The sequence below is a fragment of the Carassius gibelio genome, chromosome B5 (assembly GCF_023724105.1).
Source record: "Carassius gibelio isolate Cgi1373 ecotype wild population from Czech Republic chromosome B5, carGib1.2-hapl.c, whole genome shotgun sequence".
Classification (NCBI taxonomy): Eukaryota; Metazoa; Chordata; class Actinopteri; order Cypriniformes; family Cyprinidae; genus Carassius; species Carassius gibelio.
In genome coordinates, this window is record NC_068400.1 from 22,723,661 (window position 1) to 22,744,498 (window position 20,838).

At 37.5% G+C, this 20,838-nt stretch overlaps 1 protein-coding gene across 2 annotated transcripts in view; it reads left to right on the plus strand.

The window, feature by feature from the left end:
- Positions 1–1,033: 1,033 nt before the first annotated feature.
- LOC127957774 (AP-1 complex subunit beta-1) overlaps positions 1,034–20,838 on the plus strand; it is a 33,134-nt gene continuing 13,329 nt past the window's right edge. Inside the window, exons 1-18 of one of the 2 annotated variants that reach the window (XM_052556439.1) lie at positions 1,034–1,199; positions 1,651–1,705; positions 2,618–2,723; positions 2,838–2,973; positions 3,063–3,308; positions 3,389–3,579; positions 5,502–5,723; positions 5,948–6,068; positions 9,322–9,417; positions 9,535–9,650; positions 9,916–10,081; positions 10,338–10,436; positions 10,785–11,044; positions 11,370–11,562; positions 15,633–15,674; positions 16,599–16,745; positions 17,402–17,547; positions 18,389–18,518. In XM_052556439.1, the coding sequence (XP_052412399.1) occupies positions 1,669–1,705; positions 2,618–2,723; positions 2,838–2,973; positions 3,063–3,308; positions 3,389–3,579; positions 5,502–5,723; positions 5,948–6,068; positions 9,322–9,417; positions 9,535–9,650; positions 9,916–10,081; positions 10,338–10,436; positions 10,785–11,044; positions 11,370–11,562; positions 15,633–15,674; positions 16,599–16,745; positions 17,402–17,547; positions 18,389–18,518 (2,454 nt within the window). In that variant the 5' untranslated portion in view covers positions 1,034–1,199; positions 1,651–1,668. Of the gene's footprint in view, positions 1,200–1,650; positions 1,706–2,615; positions 2,724–2,837; positions 2,974–3,062; positions 3,309–3,388; positions 3,580–5,501; positions 5,724–5,947; positions 6,069–9,321; positions 9,418–9,534; positions 9,651–9,915; positions 10,082–10,337; positions 10,437–10,784; positions 11,045–11,369; positions 11,563–15,632; positions 15,675–16,598; positions 16,746–17,401; positions 17,548–18,388; positions 18,519–20,838 lie in introns of those variants that run through there. The other variant, XM_052556440.1, reaches the window with a different exon arrangement.

Here is a 20,838-nt window from a genome sequence, read left to right on the forward strand (position 1 = left end):
CAACCAATAAAACAGACATCTGCACACCTTCAATACACTTGTTATGCAGAAAATGCATTTTTAAATATTTGCACATTTGTGGTATCTTTTTAAAGAAGACATTTGTAAACATTTGGCAGGAACCTCAGGATTTGAGGACCATGGTGCTAATTTGTAAAAAAAAAAAAAAAACACATACACGTGGATGGCCGGTAATTCAGACAGCAATCATCCTCAAAAACAATCTTTTGTTTCCACACATTCCTCTGATGGCCAGCCATACAGAGAACAGGAGTGATTTAATAAAAATATTGTAATATTTATTGCATTACAAATAAACTGATTATATATATTTGAAAACATTTTATAATAGTATTCAGAATAATTACAACAAATTAGAATATCTATTCGAATATTTAGGCCACTTGGAGAAAATGTAGAAAGCTGTTAATTTAAGGACTAAGGTCAACAGACATAACTTTTACTGTGAAATTTCACAAATCTGAACAGTCCATTTAAGCATAGTATGACCTGTCAATGTTTAATTATCCAAATAAATAAACCAATTTAACCTACTTCAGTACTGTAAGAAATTATATATATTTTATAGTGATAATAAGATTGTGCCCAATGTGTAGAGTTATGCCATACTTCTTCAAAACAATCAAACATACGATGTTTGGCAGCGTTCAAAGGATAATATGTAACAAAATTAAACAAAAGAAAAAAAAAGAGGAGGCTCTTAGGTCCATGCAGTCACAAATATTTTGGGATCTAGTCTAAATTCCTTGACTTTATGTAACCACTCACTCGTTTTCACACAATCTGAGACAAAAAAAACACTTGCTGTGATATTTTCTCATACATCGCTGAATCTAATATGGCCTCGTGAACTGATGTAATAAACTCACTTATGTGAGATATAAGAATGGTGCATGATTGCAGCCACACACCCTTTCTTTTACTGTTATGCACCACTGTCTATGTTATGCACACACCCGTCTCTTGTCTGCATCCGGTGTAACATCTGCGCGGCTCCGGTCTGTCTCACGCGCTCTCCTCGCGTGTTTGGTTCCGCGCTTCATTTTGTTTTTCCGGGTGCGCTCCATCTTCTTCCAAGGCCGACCGAAAGCAGAGGAAGCAACCGCGTCTCCCATCTCTCCGGGAAGTGCTCCAGTAACCGAGGATTTTCGTATATTGCGTCGATTCTTACACCCCTTGTGCGTATCTGATTGTCTGTGTTTGCATTATAATCTAGTTAGGACAGATGTCTGTATTTCGGTCGATAAAGATCCTGCTTCCAAGGTTTTCACTAGCCTAGCATAGCTGGATAATTTTTGGGTCACGCCCAATTAATAAACTTAACGGTCAGAAATTGTTTGAAGTACAGCTGCAAATGTTAAGATGACGTATTTTTAGTTTATGTAATCCTTTATAATGCACGGCTGTGTTACCGTGTATGTTCATGTAACGTTAGCAATGCTCTACATAACTGTCCCTGATGATTTCCTGTGTAAATTGGGAATCACAGGCATGTTTCAGATTTGTATCTGTAATCTAATTTCATTAAAATTTCCAGCCGTCAATAACGGACATTTTGAGATTATACTGGTGATTTTATGCGTTTTTAAAATGTTGATATGTAAATGTGCTTTATTTCCTCCTCTTCAGATCTGAGAAGCTGTCAGAATGACTGACTCCAAGTATTTTACCACCAACAAAAAAGGCAAGTAGAGAGCTTAAATGTGTTCATTTAGGCTGTGGGATGGTAATATGATTAAAAAAAGAACTGAACTGAAACCCCTGAACAATTTACAGTTTGATATGATATTTTCTGTATTTTGTTTTAGACCATGTATGTTCAGTTCTGGTGGTTCGTTCTTTATTATGAGTCATGATAGTTTAGTGAAAAAATTTTGGTTGGACCTGGATTGAAATCCTTAGACATAAAAAAAATATTTTAAACCAAGAAAAATTACAACTGAACTCAAAACCCAACACCATATAAAAATATTTATTTAAAATAAAAATGTACTTAAAGTTTCACTGTAATAATACTACATTGTCTTCAGATCCCATTACATACTTTTAAATTATGATCTTGAACAGGTGCACTCTTTGTTGATAAGATATTATCATTGCTTCAGTCTTCCAGACCCCCCCCCAACCACCCACGCTTATAAACTCATTGGATATGCACAAATCATAGAGGCTATAATATACATTTTGGCTTCAAAATGTGAATTTCACCAAAAGCCACTGCCATTTTTTCAGTTCTGCTCCTGCAATAATCGTGCAACAGAATTATAAAATGTAAAAATATTTCATTTTTGCCTTTTGAAATTTGCATTCAAATATGTTTGGCTCAAAAATCGGAAAGGCACGTGCTCCTTGCTTTGAATGGCCATGATGCCTCTGCATTTGCACGCTCATGTTTGTAAATGATCAAAGTAGAAGACACACACACACAGTTTTTTTTTTCAGTTTGCATACAGGCACTCTGACACACCACCAATCTATAATAAGTTGTTGATTTTTCCAGGTAGTTTTAAGAGTACATTTGTATTTACTTCTACCCTTCTGCTCCAGTCAAATCTCCAGATCAGATGAGGGCTGATCATTTTACTCTCTGTTACAGGTGAAATCTTTGAGCTGAAGGCCGAGCTGAACAATGAGAAGAAGGAGAAGAGGAAAGAGGCAGTGAAGAAAGTCATTGCAGCCATGACAGTGGGCAAGGATGTCAGGTGCTTTGACCTCCATATCTGAATCAGACATGCACTCTTACTTCCCACATTTCTTAAAAGATGATTATTTTCACCCAAATAGTTATGCTAATACCCTTTTACCGGTTTCTTTAGTTCCTTGTTTCCAGATGTGGTAAACTGCATGCAGACCGATAACCTGGAGCTGAAGAAACTGGTTTACCTGTACCTTATGAACTATGCCAAGAGTCAACCTGACATGGCCATCATGGCTGTTAACAGCTTTGTCAAGGTGAGGATTGCTGTTAAATTTTGGATCATGATTTTGTAAAATTCCACCCAGAGGTCTGAAGGTATTCTTTCTTTTTTTTTTTTTTTTAGGACTGTGAGGATCCGAACCCTCTGATCCGAGCTCTGGCTGTGCGCACAATGGGCTGTATTCGTGTGGACAAGATCACTGAGTACTTGTGCGAGCCTCTGCGAAAGTGTCTGAAGGACGAAGACCCCTATGTGAGGAAGACCGCTGCAGTGTGCGTGGCCAAACTGCATGACATCAACGCCCAGATGGTGGAGGACCAGGGCTTCCTGGATTCCCTCAGGGACCTGATTGCTGATTCCAACCCCATGGTTCGATACTTTGGATCTAACTGTATTAAATGCATACTTCCCCACTCACAGTTATTTACTGATGTCTGATTTTCACACAGGTTGTGGCTAATGCAGTCGCTGCCCTGTCTGAGATCAGCGAGTCGCACCCCAACAGCAACCTTCTGGACCTGAATCCTCAGAACATCAATAAGCTCCTGACGGCCCTCAATGAATGCACTGAGTGGGGTCAGATCTTCATCCTGGACTGTCTCTCTAACTACAACCCCAAAGACGAGCGTGAGGCCCAGAGGTGAGGGGATAATAATCCTCATAGTCACTGGTTTCTTTATCTCTACAGGTGGATAGAGATTATGGAGAGCAAATGATTTTATTTTTAGTTTATATCTACATATATTGTTTTGTATCTTATGTGTATCAGCAAGATTTGAATTTCTCCACAGGTTTTGTACCCTTAAGCCAAGGCCATTTTAATTAAATAACACATTTTTCATACCAAGTTCAATTTTAAAACGGGCCCAATTTGGAGAAAAAATATTTAATTGCAATTGCAATTTTTCTGATGAAAATTACAATAAAATTTTGCTTTGCTTGTTTGTAGAGCTTCACAATTTGGCCAAAACTATGTGTTTATAGCTGATCAATATGACTATAAAATAATAATTATTATAATATTAAGTTATTATTGTTATTATTAAAATTGTTATTTATTATTATTATTATTATTATTATTAATAAATAAAATGTAAAACAAAATAAAGACAAAAATTATAAATTACCCTTGTGAAATTGTAATATAATAAAATGGTAAAATATTATTATAATCATTTTATTTTATAGCCCAAGTGTAAACTTACAAAAATACTAATATTTATATATAATATTTATAATTTTCCAATTCAAATAATTTTCAAATATTAAGCCATTGACTTAATGAAAACTGCTTTTAAGAAAATGCAATGCACATAACTTAGAGACTGCACAGGCAAACAGATATCTTTAGACCTTTTTTAGTTTAGATGTATACGTGACAACCCTCAAAAATCTCATGAAAACCAGCCTCTTTAATGGTCTGGAGCAGTTATGTAGTTTACAGGTTTTCTTTCTGTCCTGTTACTATGAATTTGCATTGCAAAAATCCTGAAGTTTATTATAGACAGAAAAAGCCTGTTGTCTGCTCTGACACGTTAAACTCAGACATGTCAGAGCAATCTTCCGGCTGATAAATTTCAACTGATTCTTGTACTTGTGATTGTCGAAGAAGATTAATTACATATGCCAGGCATATGATAATATTGCTGTTTATTTTTAGATTTGAAATGGAACAGCAATAAAAAAGATTAGTGCTACCTTAGATTGAGCTGTTACCATTCATTTACTGGTAGTTTCCTCAAAGGCTAATTTTAAGATGAAGTTTAACTGGAGCTGAGATTTTATTCACATGATAGTAATTTTCATGTTATTAAGAGATAAACAGATTTGTTGGGGGATAAGTCTCTGAGAGGAAATAGAGACTTTTATTTAATTTTTAGGTGTAGCGCTTCTTTGATTTATATTCATAGAATTCATGTGTAATTTTTAGAGAAGCATGAAGAATAGTTCAATACAGGCCACACAAAGTGCTTATGAATTGCATAGATTATAGCAGGAAATTCAAGGGAAGATCAAACAGAAGAAATTAAAATCAAGGATTTGGTTTTTAAAGCAGGCACTGATTTATTCAGTCCAAGTCAATTAAAAAAATCACATCTCTTTCTCTGTCTGAATGTTATTTATTAATATTAATATTAAATAATAGTAATTTATTAAAATAATAGTAATGATACTATTACAATAGTAATGGTATTATTTTGTTTATTATTTACAAATTAAAGTGACATATAAATAAAATTTAAAAAAGCATCCAGGATAGAGCCTTGAGGTACTCCACACTTTATATTCCATTTTGTTCCATTCCATGCCAACTTCAGTGGAACATTTTGAAATCATCCAAATCCAAGGTTGAAAAACGGCAAACAATTTCTTGTGCAAATTTAATCCAAACAACAACAGGGCTTTTGTCTTCTTTGATCAGTCTGTTGATTTTGACAGGAACTGCCTCAATAATAAAAAAATATATCAAGTCATCTTTTTCTGAAAATAAAGATTGGTAAACTTTTTCTTGCAAAAAATACCAGATCATCTTTCTGGACTTCCTCTTCCTGTGTCTTTTAGTATCTGTGAGCGTGTGACCCCACGTCTCTCTCATGCTAACTCGGCTGTGGTGCTGTCAGCGGTGAAGGTACTGATGAAGTTTCTGGAGCTCCTGCCCAAAGACACTGATTACTACAACACTCTTCTGAAGAAGCTCTCTCCTCCCCTCGTCACGCTGTTGTCTGGCGAACCTGAGGTCCAATATGTGGCCTTGAGGAACATCAACCTTATTGTGCAGAAACGGTTAGACTGCTCTCCTTCTATTTTTAATCTTTTTTTGTTTTTCTTTTTTTATTGTTTTTCTGTGGCACCAGTTTAAGAGGTGTACTTATTACTCAGCGTCTTTTACACATGATCACATTCTATATTGTCACTAGATGGCAGTATTGTCCTGTTGTCCGTTTGCTTAGCAATTATAAATGTTTTGACTGAGCCTCAAATGGCGATCTCTCCTTCTCTAACTGCAGGCCTGAGATTTTGAAGCAAGAGATCAAAGTGTTCTTTGTCAAGTACAATGACCCCATCTATGTCAAACTGGAGAAACTGGATATTATGATCCGCCTGGCCTCTCATGCCAACATCGCCCAGGTATTTCAAACAGAGTTTGACTCTTAGCTTTGAACACAGTGTGAACAGGATATTATTCAACAAGAAAACTACACTCTAAAATCACTTAGCTGATAAATATAGTATTTATTTTATTAAACAAATTGTTTTTTAGTGTGGTATATAAAACATTAAGAACTTTTCACTAATAAAACCAATGTTTTCTTCATATATGAAGGAAACTTAAGCAGATTTAAGCTTGAATTGAGAACTGACTAATCTGAAAAAGATAAGGAAAGAAGGCTACCTAATATATTTTAAGATAATTATTAGTGAATTAGTTTTATTTTTTGCAATGATTGTTAGTTCCCAGCATGCAAAAAAACATACTTTGTGTTTTTGAGTAAAGGGAAACATCTATTAATGAATGTTTAGTGTTCAGTTACGTTTGACATTTGAAAGGTTTTCTGTTATGTTGAAGTTTCTATCATTACCATTGAGCAGAAGAGTAGAGCTTATAGTTATGGATGATTGCATGAACTACTACTATGAGGCATGATGCTTTGTTCAGTGAGCAGTAGCTTTGCTAATGCTAGTGCAGTAACAATTTTTTTCTTGTTTTGAGCTTTCTGGCTGTATACAGTCTTTTAATTGTACAGAATATTATTTGTACAAAATACAAACAGGCCTTACTCAAAACTAATAATCTTACATTTATTGTGTCATAGCTTAAATAATTTGGAAGAATTAACTATATTTATTCAAGTAGATTCCATTAAAAACAGTCAAGCCTTAACATTAGTAAAACGTTTTTAAGCCTTAATTTATATTTTATTATAGATATTTTATTTTTTTTAATAGATAGCTCATACCATTTTTACAGTGCATGTTTCACCTGATATTATTATGGTCTGAAGTAAACAAGTTTGAGAATTTAAGAATCTGTAGTTTTTTTAGTTTCTTTCATTAGAAGCCAGAGAAGGCCTTTAAAAGTTTCAAATAATAGAGGTATTTCTCTAACTCTAATTAAAGCTGCATTAATAACATCATCATCCTCAATGTCATTTATGTAAATGTAGAGATCACAGTCTCTCTCTGATAAGTCCTACATCCTGTGATGCTAACAAACACGTTGCTAGGACATTGGCCTCAGTCCTCTGGGATTTAGATTGCATTAACTGGAAAATAAATCAACAGTTCATTTCAAACGAAAAATTAAATGTTCAGCTCAATGTTACATAAATTTATTGATGTACAAATGGGCTGTTATTTGATTTTTCTTCCTTTTTTAAAGCTGCATTGTTGATTTCTTCTTCTATTTGCATTGCTCTGAATTGTGCCTAAAAGGAACATGGTCCTTACACTTTCTATTGTGTGACAGTCTCTCATTGTGTTTGTAAAAAGCACATGCTTAAAGGGTTAGTTCACCCAAATATTAAAATTATGTCATTAATAACTCACCCTTATGTTGTTCCAAACCAGTGAGACCTCCGTTTATCTTCGGGACACAGATATTTTAGATTTAGTCCGAGAGCTCTCAGTCCCTCCATTGAAGCTGTGTGTACGATATACTGTCCATGTCCAGAAAGGTAAGAAAAACATCATCAAAGTAGTCCATGTGACATCAGAGGGTCAGTTAGAGGGTCAGCAAAAACTATGACTTTATTCATTATTGTCTTCCGTGTCTGTTGTGAGAGAGAGTTCAAAAAACAGCAGTTTGTCATATCCGGTTTGCGAACGAATCATTCGATGTAACCGGATCTTTTTGAACCAGTTCACCAAAACAAACTGAATCATTTTAAACGGTTCGCGTCTCATATACGCATTAATCCACAAATGACTTAAGCTGTTAACTTGTTTAATTTGGCTGACACTCCCTCTGAGTTCAAACAAACCAATATCCCGGAGTAATGCATGCACTCAAACAGTACACTGACTGAACTGCTGTGAAGAGAGAACTGAAGATGAACACCGAGCCGAGCCAGATAACGAACGAAAGATTGAGTCGTTCTTGAGTCAAGAACCGGTTGCATCACTTTTCGGATCACCATTAGTTCTTTCAGACGGTTTGATTCAATAAACTGGTTGAAGAAAACTGTTCACTGGTTCTTTTGCGCTTCGTTGTGATGATGTCATTGTCGATGACTGCAAGCCTTCGGTTTACCTGGGCTCATAACATTAGCACAGAATCAGTTCAGAATCAATCACCAAAAGACTCAGTTCGGTTCAGACGCTCTACGTGTCAGTCTGCTTCACGCTGAATCACACATGCGCAGTATCATCAGCTCCTCGGTTCACGAATCGGACACGTCCGACAGAAACGGTTCTTGACTCGTGAATGAGTCAATCTTTTGTTCGTTATCTGGCTCGGCTCGGTGTTCATCTTCAGTTCTCTCTTCACAGCTTCACAGCAGTTCAGTCAGTGTACTGTTTGAGTACATGAATTACTCCGGGATATTGGTTTGTTTTAACTCAGAGGGACTGTCAGCCACATTAAAAAAGTTAACATCTTAAGTCATTTGTGGATTAATGCATATTGGAGATGCGAACCGTTTCAAAAGTTTCAAACGATTCAGTTCGATTTGGTGAACTGGTTCAAGAAGATCCGGTTACATCGAGTGATTCATTCGCAATCCGGATATCACTGCACTGTTGTGAACGCGCTCACAACAGACCGGAAGAGAAGACAATGCTGAATAAAGTTGTAGTTTTTGCTATTTTTGGACCAAAATGTATTTTCGATGCTTCAACAAATTCTAACTTACCCTCTCACATGGACTACTTTGATGATGTTTTTCTTACCTTTCTGGACATGGACAGTATACCGTACACACAGCTTCAATGGAGGGACTGAGAGATCTCGGACTAAATCTTAAATATTTTAAACTGTGTTCTGAAGATGAACGGAGGTCTCACGGCTTTGCTACGGCATGAGGGTGAGTCATTAATGACATAATTTTAATATTTGGGTGAACTAACCCTTTAAGCCCATCAAGCTCTAATATGCCTCTTGTAAATTGACAGCTGTGCTTACACTGCATATGACAGCAAATTACTTTGCTGTTTTTCATTTACTTATATTATGTCATTTATCTATTAGCCCCTTAAACATGTCCATATGTAAAATGTTAATATCATACTCTTCCTGACCTTTTCCCCAGAGCTTATAACCTTGTGAGAGACCAAGCTATCTATTTCCGGTTCTTTCTCTTTTGGAGGTCATTTAGCCTTTCTTCTCAGAAGTACGATTGATATATATAGAAGTCCACTTAAAATGATGTTGATTTCCATCCAGGTATTGGCTGAACTGAAAGAGTATGCCACTGAAGTGGATGTAGACTTTGTTCGGAAAGCCGTTCGAGCCATCGGCCGTTGTGCTATTAAAGTGGAGGTATGTCTTGCTTCATTATTCAGCCCTATATCTTTTTGTATGTCACCTCATCCGATAGAGAAATGTTTGAAAATCTGTTACTGTGACTGAGTTTTCTTTTCCTATCTGTGACTATAGCAATCTGCTGAGCGCTGTGTTAGCACTCTGCTGGACCTCATCCAGACTAAGGTCAATTACGTCGTGCAAGAGGCCATTGTGGTCATCAGGGACATCTTCCGCAAATACCCCAACAAGTCAGTCCACAGCTCTCATCGCAACTAATTTCATTGAAACTTTTTAGTACTCTTCCACCTCTTTAGATTTATTTTTGTTACTGGGCCTGACACAATGTATTCTGGGATTGCATGTTTTGTACAGTATACATTTTGTGCTGCCTTAGAATAAGACTTTATTATTTTAGGATTATTAAGCGATGCTGTGTGTAGAGAAAAAGTCCATGTAGAATAAAAGAACAAATAATTAATGGGCAGCTGAAAGACCTCTCTGTTGTCTGCGCAGGTATGAGAGCATAATTGCCACTCTGTGTGAAAACCTGGACTCTTTGGATGAGCCAGATGCTCGAGCTGCCATGATTTGGATTGTGGGTGAATATGCTGAGCGTATCGACAACGCTGATGAGCTCCTGGAGAGTTTCCTGGAAGGCTTTCATGATGAAAGCACTCAGGTTTGATATATATTTTTGTTTGTTTGTTTTTTGTTTGTTTGTTTGTTTTCTATTATTTTTTTTTTTGTTATTTGTTTTGGTTTGTTTTGTTTAGGTGTGTTTTGTTTGGGTTGCTCGGTGTTTGTTTTGCTTGCTTTTGTTTAGGTTTTTTTTGTGTGTGTGTCAGTTTTCTGTTATGGTGTTTTTTGTTTACACTGTATATAGTTTGTTTAAAAGCAGGGATCTGATTGAGTATCTGCTGCATTTGTTGCTTCAGGTGCAGTTGACTCTGCTGACAGCCATAGTGAAGCTGTTCCTGAAGAAGCCCTCAGAAACTCAGGAGCTGGTTCAGCAAGTGCTCAGCCTGGCCACGCAGGTGAGGAGTAGATGTGCTTGGGCATAATAAACTGTAGTGTTACACTATAACTTGTTATTAGCAGCTAAGAAAATGGCACAGATAAATTTGTTTGGTCTTTAGTCTACCCACATTTAAAAAATACAGTTTACAAATGCTGGCACACTTTATATCAGATTAAGGACATTAGCGTACTTATGCTCATTGTAACAACATTGGGCATTGTTGTCCATCTGCATCAGAACACATCCACACCATCATAATAATAATTACATTAACATGAAGATGATGAATAAAATGATCAGTGTCTTGGTGTCAGTTTTTACGTTTCCTCTCCATTCACACTTATTTTTTTCTTCATCTCGTCAGGACTCTGATAACCCTGACCTGCGAGATCGGGGCTATATTTACTGGCGTCTGCTGTCCACTGACCCTGTGACTGCTAAAGAGGTTGTGCTGTCTGAGAAGCCTTTGATTTCAGAGGAAACTGACCTGATCGAGCCCACCCTGTTGGACGAGCTCATCTGCCACATCGGCTCGCTGGCCTCCGTCTACCACAAACCCCCCAATGCCTTTGTGGAAGGAAGCCACGGCATTCACCGCAAACATCTGCCCATCCAGCACGGCAGGTACTAGTACGGCTAAACTTCTTGAAATGTTCATTGACTTAAAATGGCTCTTTGTTAGTGGGAGCTCTATGAAATGGTTTAAAAAGTTGTTACGAGAAAGAACTCAAAGTCATGGTAAAGGTCTGGCATCCCTGTTATTCGCGTTATTGCTATGTGCTTTTTAGAAAAGCATTTTTGAATCAGTCTGAGTCCAGTAATATATTGGGGGACTCATCAAAAGTAATGCCACACAGAAACTATGTTGTCCTCTCTCCACTAAAACAATGAAGAATCCTTTGTTCACTTGGTGTTACCCATCTCACTGTGTATCATCATTCTTTTGTAGTATTGACACCGGGGAGAGTCCAGTCAGTGCTGGCCCAGCCGCGTCTATCGATCAACCCCAGGTCATTCCATCTCAGGGTGACCTTCTGGGAGACCTGCTTAATCTGGACCTCGGTCCCCCCGTCAACGTCCCCCAGGGGTCTTCCATGCAGATAGGTGCTGTGGATCTACTCGGAGGTGGTCTTGACAGTTTGGTGCGTGTTCTTTCTTTATAATTTTACAATCCTGCGTGATGACCAGCATCCCTTAATTAAACTCTTTACTCTAGTGCCATGGTTACCTCAGATATTGTTGCTATCTTATGCAAAAAATCTATTTAAATATTCAGTATTTTTGTTTTGTTTTTCAGAACAAGTATACAAACAGCTTTTATTACAATGTTTATTTGGCAAAGTTGTGATGATAAAGCCTCGTTTCCACTGAGCGGTACGGTTCAGTTCAGTATGGTACGCAGTTATTTCTGTTTCCACTGACAAGTTGTTAATGGTAACAAAATAGTGAACCATACGTAGCACTTTTTTGGGATCCTTCTTTTAAGGTACCTAGCACAGGATCAGTTACCTAATGGCTGAACAAGACTCACTGCAGATCAATAAATTGGTTTTACAGAGAATCGTCACTTGTGCATGCTACAAGGAGAATGACATCACAAGGGGAATGAAGCATCTCCTTCACTCTCTCCACCATGCTGCTAATTCATATTTTATATTTTTACATGCAGGCATTGTTGCATTATCTTTGCGCGAGTTTGACGCCGATTGCTACTTGCCAGCATGCACTATGTTTCCACGGTGCAAACGCAAGTTTGATTAGGGTGTACTGTCCAAAATCCTACTTTACTGTACTGTACTCTACCGTACTGCTTGTTGGAAACGAGACGTACAATTATTTTATCCTTATCTAAATGCCAGGTTTTTGTTTTGTTTTGTTATTTAAAGGGGGTTTTTTTATGCTAAATATTTATACAAGACATTTGTATAGAAACTATTGAATATGAAGGGAGTGGTAATTTGTTTAAACAAAAAATTGGAAATGTTTGAATGTTTTAGTCCATTTTATTTTCAATAATTACATTTGAATAGGTTTTGTAATTCTATTGCTTCACAAGTGAGCTGAAATTGATAATTCCGCAATAGTTGCCGGGATCATGTCCTCAGGTACAGCCATGCAGCTGTTGCTCTTTTAAGAGCGACCAGTGTTTTCACTCAGGCTTGTGCTCAGCCTGGATCGCGTGTTCACTGGTGCAGGTGTGGGTTCAAGGTTTTATGGCACTCCACTCAGCGTGAGATGATTGCAGCAGTATATTTCACATTTGGCCACCTGGTCTCACAATCTTCTGCCTGATGACAGTGAACAGCAAAGTGAAGAAGCACAGGGTGAAACTCAGCGCTTCTTAACTGGAATGTGATTGCGTAAGCGCTCTGACTTCCAATCAAGTGCTCATCATTTATTGACACAGTGCTGAATGCTGCTCCGTACTGCAAATCCAAACCTGAACAATAATGGAGCAAACTGAAGGATGATCATGACTATGCATGCTGTTTATGGTTTACATATAATGGAATCTGATGTGCCTGTCCTTTTAAAATATCATGCTGCTGAGTTATAAATTATGGCTCCTTTAATATGATTTTGAGCATTGATCATAGCTGCAGGACTTGTGTTGGAGTGGAGAGAGTGTGGTATATGAAGTGTTCTGACCCTGTTTGAGAGCTCAGAAGTGTTCTATCATTCCCTGCTCTCCTAAACTCACCAGAACCCCAGGGCTCAAAGTCTTGCCACTTTATACGCAGTCATCAACCCACATCAAATCTTCCACTCAACACACACATACACACTTCCTGAGGGAAGTAAAAATAATATTTACATTTTTGGTCAGGATCTGTGCAAATCATGCTCTTTAAAAGAACATCAAACTATTCACAAAATCTTCTGTACGTTTGTAGTGTAATATTTACACTTATTTTAATTTTAGGAATAACACTGTCGTAGTTACGTTACAGACTCTTATAATGGTAATTACTGTAATTTATATGTAACAACAACAAGTAACAAACCTTAAACTAAACCAGTAGTAAGTATATGTAGATTGCAGTGTTTCAGCCACGAGTGGTCTTCATCGGGCTTTGAATTGAGAGCTTTCAAAATTGAACTTAGCTTTCTTTAACAGAATACCTTCTTTTGTGCGCCACTAAGGAAAATTGTATTGTCTGGGATGACATGAGGGTAAATAAATGCTGACAGAAATGTTTGGGGTGATCTGTCCCTTTAATGAATATTATTGCCAGGATCTTCACATTCGGAAACGATTTGTTAATTTATTTTTTTCCTGGAGCCACGAAAGGCCTATTTCCTCCTCCTTGTGTATAATTGGATTTGTCAAGCAGGCATCTTGCAGGCATTTCCAGCATGACACATGGGAAGCGTTTATATCTGGGCAGCGCAGGTGCTGCTCCTCAGTTCAATCTTCTCCCAAATTGGAAGAGTTACTGTGTCAGAGCTTTGCACGCGTGCCCTATATAAACCGGGATAGAGAGACATGCCACTCGCTGTGTGAAGATACTGTTCTAGCTTAAGCCGTGTTGAACCGGGTGTTAGGATCCTCATACTCATAATTGAGTTTCCCTGCTCCGTGATACTCCCGATGAACTACTCCTCTGAAAAATGACAAAACACAGGTTGTGAGACTTGAGATGATGGGAAAAGTCAAGGTGCTGGTTCTTGTGCCCCAGTAAAGATGAGATAAGAACATAAAGTAAGATGGGTCACAATGGTTATCTGACAGACTAGACACTTTAGATTTATTCTCCTATACATCCAGTGCAAAGAGTTTGAAACACATTTGGTATATTTTGTTCTGGTTTAATAATTTCGCCACTGATTCCAGATGCTGACATTGACATTTTGACCCAAGTAAATTCTCTAAATGGACATGAAATCCAACAAAAGTCCAAGACTCAAAATGGACTGATGTAAACAAGATTTTGAATTGACAATATTTACCCTTTCCAACCAATTGTTAAACCTGGTCGCAACTCACAGCTTAACACTGGCACAAAGCTTCGTATTCAGTTCAGTGAATATACTTCTGCTGACTAAATGAGTCATTCCAATAAAATACCAATGTGTTGGTCATCCTTATCATGGAGACAGAAATGTTAAACACTGAACAAGTGCTCAAGGTCGTGAGTGTTTCAAAGAGACGAACACTGTGGACTCAGCACCTGAAGGGATGCATTTTTAAACTCGACGGCCTCTTTAGCTCATATCAGAAAGTCTATGTCTAATCTGAATCACATTATGACTAAGAAAGTATCAAATGGTTTTTTTTTGTTGTTTTTTTCTTCCATTGAGATTTGGTTATATTTACATAACCATCCATTTCTCCCGTACCCTAAACGTTGCTTGTTGCACTTCATGGCTCAGCTTGTGATCTGTGTCCCGCTGAGTGTGTAGCTGCAAGGTTGTTTAATCTCGCTCGTTTTCTCAGTGAGACGATCAAGGTGACTGTACAGCTGAAGGTCAGTGAGAGGAATGTGAGCTAAGAGAAAGAATTTACTTTGCTTTGGCCATCATAGAATCAGAAATGGCTGTTTACTTTCTAAATGAACTTTTATAGTGTTATTGTGCGTGATGCATCAGTGAACTTTATTCCGAACAAACAGAAATGTTTGTCTTTCATCAATATTAAATACTTTGCTATGTTGAAACATGTTTCCTCCAATGCTGATATCACCAAACCTTTGGTTTTTCAACCTCTCCAAGCACCTGTTATATTAAACATTTACACAGTCCAGTTAATGTTAATGAATAAAATAGTCTTGTCTTGCTTTTATAATATTTATCTTATTTTTGTTTTTATTCTTTGATTTACTGTAAAATAGCTCTTACAGCATTATTTCCCTCAGGTAATGGACATGTTTGGTTACATTTTTCAGTCATATTGTTCAGAGTCTAATAGGTGTTTTTTCTCTCTCAGTATTTCAGCGCAGTAACTTCACTCACGAATCAGTTTTTTCTTAAATCCCACAACTTTTGCCAACACACGAGCAGAATTGGCTGCGGGTGTCTCAAAGATTACATTTTCAGGTTGATTTTAGCCACGGCAAAAACAACGTTTAAAATAGCAGGCTTTAAAAGTTGTTTGTGACGTGATGTCTTTTGTAAACAGGAAAGCTGTGTTATTAGTGGATGGTTGACGTGTCTCTCTGTCTCTCTCGTGTTGTTTGTTGGCCTGAAATGGGTCTTCTGTTCCCTGTTTTAGCTCGGGGGAGACCTGGGAGGAGGTGTTGGGGGCAGTCCTGCAGTAAGTGAGCTCCTCTCTCTCCGCTCGCATCCGTCTGTCCGCACTCAGCATGTTGTCTGCTGTTAATATGATTCTTAATAGCCTGTGTAGAGTAGGCACCTAGCTGTGTGTTCTGCTTTGTTTCTGTCTTTTGCATGCACAAAAATCCTTCCTGCTTTGAGGTGACAAGTTCTAGATATGATGAGCTTTTGTTTAACACAACCTGCTTTGTCATTGTTTTTTTTGTTTTTTTTCTTGTTTTTTTTTTGGTACCTAAATGCCTTGTTTCTCCTAGGTCTGCTCTTATTTAGACTGCTGGTCAAAAGTTTGGAATAATTAAGATTAAGGGTTAAAGATGTTTTTAAAAGAACTCCCTTCTGTTCATCAAGGCTGCATTTATTTGATTTATTAATAAAATATTAATATTGTGAAATTCAATTATAATTGAATATATTTTAAAATAACACATTTCTTTCTGTGATGATAAAGCAGACAAAATTGCAGCCATTACTCCAGTCTTCAGTGTCACATGATCCTTCAGAATGAAACATTTGTGATTTATTATCAAAGTTTTTGCTGCTTAATATTTTTTTGGAACCCCAGAAGTTTTAAGAATTTATTTAATTTATTGATAAATGAGCACCAGTGATATCTGATGATAACTGGCAAACCAAATCAGCATATTCAAATATTTTCTAAAGTATCATGTGACACTGAAGACTGGAGTAATGGCTGCTGACATTTCAGCTTTGACATCAAAACACTGCAAAATTGTAATTATTCCACACTTTTGACTTGTAGTGTGGTTCTTCCATAACACAACTGGTATCACCTGCATGATGAAATCCTGTTGCTGTTGTTTGAAAGATTACACAGATACTTGCTAGAGTGATTTCAACCCTTTTGATACTCCGAAGTCTTATGAACTCTGTTTGTTTCACGAAGGTGGGCCAGAACTTCATCCCGTCCTCGGTACCCAACACCTTTGCGCCGTCTCCTACACCTGCTGCTCTCAGCAGCGGCCTCAACGACCTGTTTGAGTTGTCCTCAGGAATGTCCATTGCTACAGGAGGATATGTGGCACCTAAAACTGTGAGTATTACTCGCCGTTACACTGTAAACCATAACACCTCACCCGTTTCTGATCTCTTATCAGCCAGAACCTGTCCAAATCCAATCCAACAGCAGGGCAACTGGCATCCCAGAATTAACTAGGGCATAATCTCACTAGCAGCCATTTCATTCATAATGAAGAGCCTTTCAAGAAGCGACGTTCAGTCTGTTCTCGTTCTCCAGCATGTGCATTAACTTCATGTGCTACATAAATACAGACGTGCAGAACAGCTCCCGGGGGAGCAACATCATTAATAAGAGCTCCATTAGAGCCAGAGTAGGTCAGTAGAGTAGGACAGAGCACATTTATTCTTATTAGGATACTTTATAAACTACCTTGTTGAGTTCTTCCAATGCCCCTGGTGCTCTGAATGCCTCATGCTACTTATATATGTGTCAGTTTGTCTCTCTTAATCTGATTTTGTTTCTTTTTGGATGCCAGCTCAGTTCTTGTATGCAACAGTGTTTGGGTGAGTGAGTGAGTGTAGGTTAATGTCAGACCTCTAATCAACTGCCCTTCAGTTTAGAACGACTGTAGTTATCCCCTTAGAGAAGATCATAGCCTTACTTTATTAATTTGACAAACTGTAAGTTAGAGAATGTACCGCGAGCACTCATTTCTTTGGTTTGTGAAGGTATGGCTGCCCGCAGTCAAAGCGAAAGGACTGGAGATATCTGGAACCTTCTCTCGGCGTCAAGGTCACATGTACATGGACATGTCCTTCATTAATAAAGCCCTGCAGCACATGACTGACTTCGCCATCCAGTTCAACAAGAACAGGTCAGTGCTTGTGTTTCTGTTCACAGTCATTGTGAGGATAGTTGATGATGATCATTGGGGCATATCTTCCTGTAACCATTTTGATGGAACTAAGCTATCTTATGATTAAAATATCTTTGGCTATATGAATAAATTTTATAGATAGTCAATTTTATAAATCAGAATATAGAATTGTATGTAGAATTTTTGTTAATAGATTTTTACATTTATATTGTGAAATATATTTTGATGACATTTAAAATACACTCCCGATTAAAATATTCCTGGTCAGTAGGATTTAAAGGAAATTATTATTTTTACATAGCAAAGATGCATTAAATTGAACAAAAGAGACATTTATAGTGTTGTTAAAGATTTGTTTTCTTTAACAACTGTTTTTCACACTAATAATACCGTAATAAGAAATGTTTCTTGACTATTTGTTCAAATGTTTTCTGAGTGATCATGTTCTGAGGGATCATCCCATCACAGGAATACATTGTTTTAAAAATGAATTAAAAATAGAAAACAGTTTTGAAATGTGATGTTTCACATAGAACTGGTTTTATACATTTAGTATAGTTTGTGTATTCAATGTTTCATATAATCTTATATCTTTTATTTATTTTAGCCACTATAAAAATAAAATCAATTGTTAACATTATTTTCACATAGCTCTCGGTTTAAACCATCAAATGTTTTTTTTTTTTTTATATAAAGTTTTTGGATACATAGCCAGGAACTTAAAAAGTTTTTCTTGTTGCCAAGTGTTCATTTTTCTTTCCTGTAACTAATAGATGTACGTAGAGCAATTGGAGACTATGTGCATATGTTTTCTAGTCTTCTTTTGTTGTGTCCTCAGTTTTGGAGTGATCCCCACCACACCTCTTGCCATGCACACTCCACTGATGCCCAGCCAGAGCATCGACATCTCCCTCCCTCTCAACACCATCGGCCCTGTGATGAAAATGGACCCACTCAACAACCTACAGGTACAATGCATTATTGCCTTTTGCCGTGTATTTTTACGCCCTCATATACACTCATTGGGTCCTCCCGAGGTCCTTTCTTTGCATTGATCATCTCACAGGAAATAACACATTACAAATATGAGGTTAATGTTTATCTCTGTGAATCCAAACCTCCAAACTCTGAACTGCACATCACACACACGATTGAGTCAGTCGTCCCCACGTGCTTCATTAGTTACTGAGATCATTTGTGTGAACAGCGGCTGCAAAACATTCAATTTCATGCTTTTAAAAGACTCTAGATAATGAGTACTTGCCCACGGCGTCTAGTCTACTAATACAGATAATCAATCAGATACAAATGTCATTACGAATCATCATCGTTTCATATGATTTTTATCGACATGTTTCTGCCTCATTACTTTTACAGCAGTGTGTCGGTTTATCTTCAGATGGACGTCCAACAGTGTTTGCTCTGACTGTTCCTTCCTTCAGAATTCATTTACACCGTGATGTCCCAGTATATTTCCTCCTCCACCTCTGTTGTCTGCCTGTGACACCCTGCTGGGTTGCTCTCTTTGCTTCATGCGCCCCGTGTTTAAAGATCACCTTCTGTGACTCTTTTCTTCTCCACTGTTGTTAGTGTCAAGCATCTGGGTATTCAGTATTGAACTGAGCTGCCTGCAGAGTGTTTAAGACTTGTGTTAATGAGTTCAGATTTCTCATGAGCTCAAGAGTCATCGCTGTAAACAGAAACTGAATGACCTCTGAGTGACCAGGAGCTGCTATGACCTGACCATGTCCAAGATAATTAAACCGGTGTATTTAATGTCGTCCTGTCATCTCAAACCTGTACCAGTTTCTTTCTTCTGTGGAACACAAAAAGTGTACCAGCTGCCCTTTTCCAGAAAATTTTAAAACCTCTCTATTTTGCATATGCATGTTGTAGATTATTCAATTATTCTGAATGATTCATCCAAGTATATTTATATATACTTATTTTTTAAATTTGTGTTATTTAAGGAGGTAGCATAACCAAACATGAAAATTTGCAGAAAACGTACTCACCCAAACTTTGTTTCTTCATCTGAACAGATTTGGAGAAATTTAGCATTCCGTAAATGGGTGCCATCAGTCCAGAACAGCTGATAAAAGCATCAAAATAATCCACAAGTAGACCACACGACTGTTTACGTCTTGAGAAGTGAAAAGCTGCCAGAAATAAGTAGGGGTGCTCCGATCACGATCGGCCGATCGTTAATGCGCATCTCGTCAGTAAAGCCGGTTTTCTAATCAGCAGTTACTTCCATCAGGTGCGTGATTTCACATAGAGCAGCTGTTACTACACAGAGCCGTTGTTAACTGAGAAGATGGGCCAATAAACGCTGAAAATTCACGTGATTTGCGCATCTTCTCTATTAACAACGGCTCTGTGTAGTAACAGCTGCTCTATGTGAAATCACACACCTGATGGAATTAACCGCTGATTAGATAACCGGCTTTACTGAGGAGATACGCATAACGATCGGCCGATCGTGATCGGAGCACCTCTAGAAATAAGTACATCATCAAGGTGTTTTAGCTTTAAACGGTCACCTCTGGCCAAAATATGCATTCAGAATTCATAATAATAATAAAAAAGTCCCATCTTCTCACATCAAAATGCAGCGCCATATTTGTTTAGGACTGTGTTTTAATGAATTATGGACATTTTAAAGATGGATTTGTTTCTTACAGACACACAGATTTTCACTTCACAAGATGTTAATAGATAGATTGGAGTCCATTACTTGTGGATTATAATATTGTTTTATGTTGTTTCTGACGGCATCCATTCACTGCAAGTGAGCAAGTGATGTAATGCTAAATGTATCCAATTCTGTTCCAATGAAGAAACAAACTCCATCTACATCTTGGGCGGCCTGGGGGTGAGCAAATGTAAAATTTTGGGTGAACTATTTTTAAAGCCAATCAACATTTTTCCTTAAATTAGTCAGAAAATGCAAAAATAAAAAAAATAAAGTCTGGCAATATTGCTTCTGTGTCTAACCAAAAAGTATAAAAAGTATCTTCCCTTCCAACAAAAAACACTATGGGTGTTCAAAAACAGAGGTCAGTAATGCAATAATTTATTCATTAGATTTATTATGGCTCGATTTGCTTTCTAATAATATTTACAAGGTGTAAAATATGAAAGAACTCATCAGCGGGGTGCGACCATTGATTTCCGTCACCCTTTCTTCTGCTCTTGTGCCTTTCTTCTTGTTTCCCTTTTTTCTGTCCCTTTCCATGCAACTGAAATCTCGCTTTCCATTTGGTGAATAAGGACCGCATCAAAATG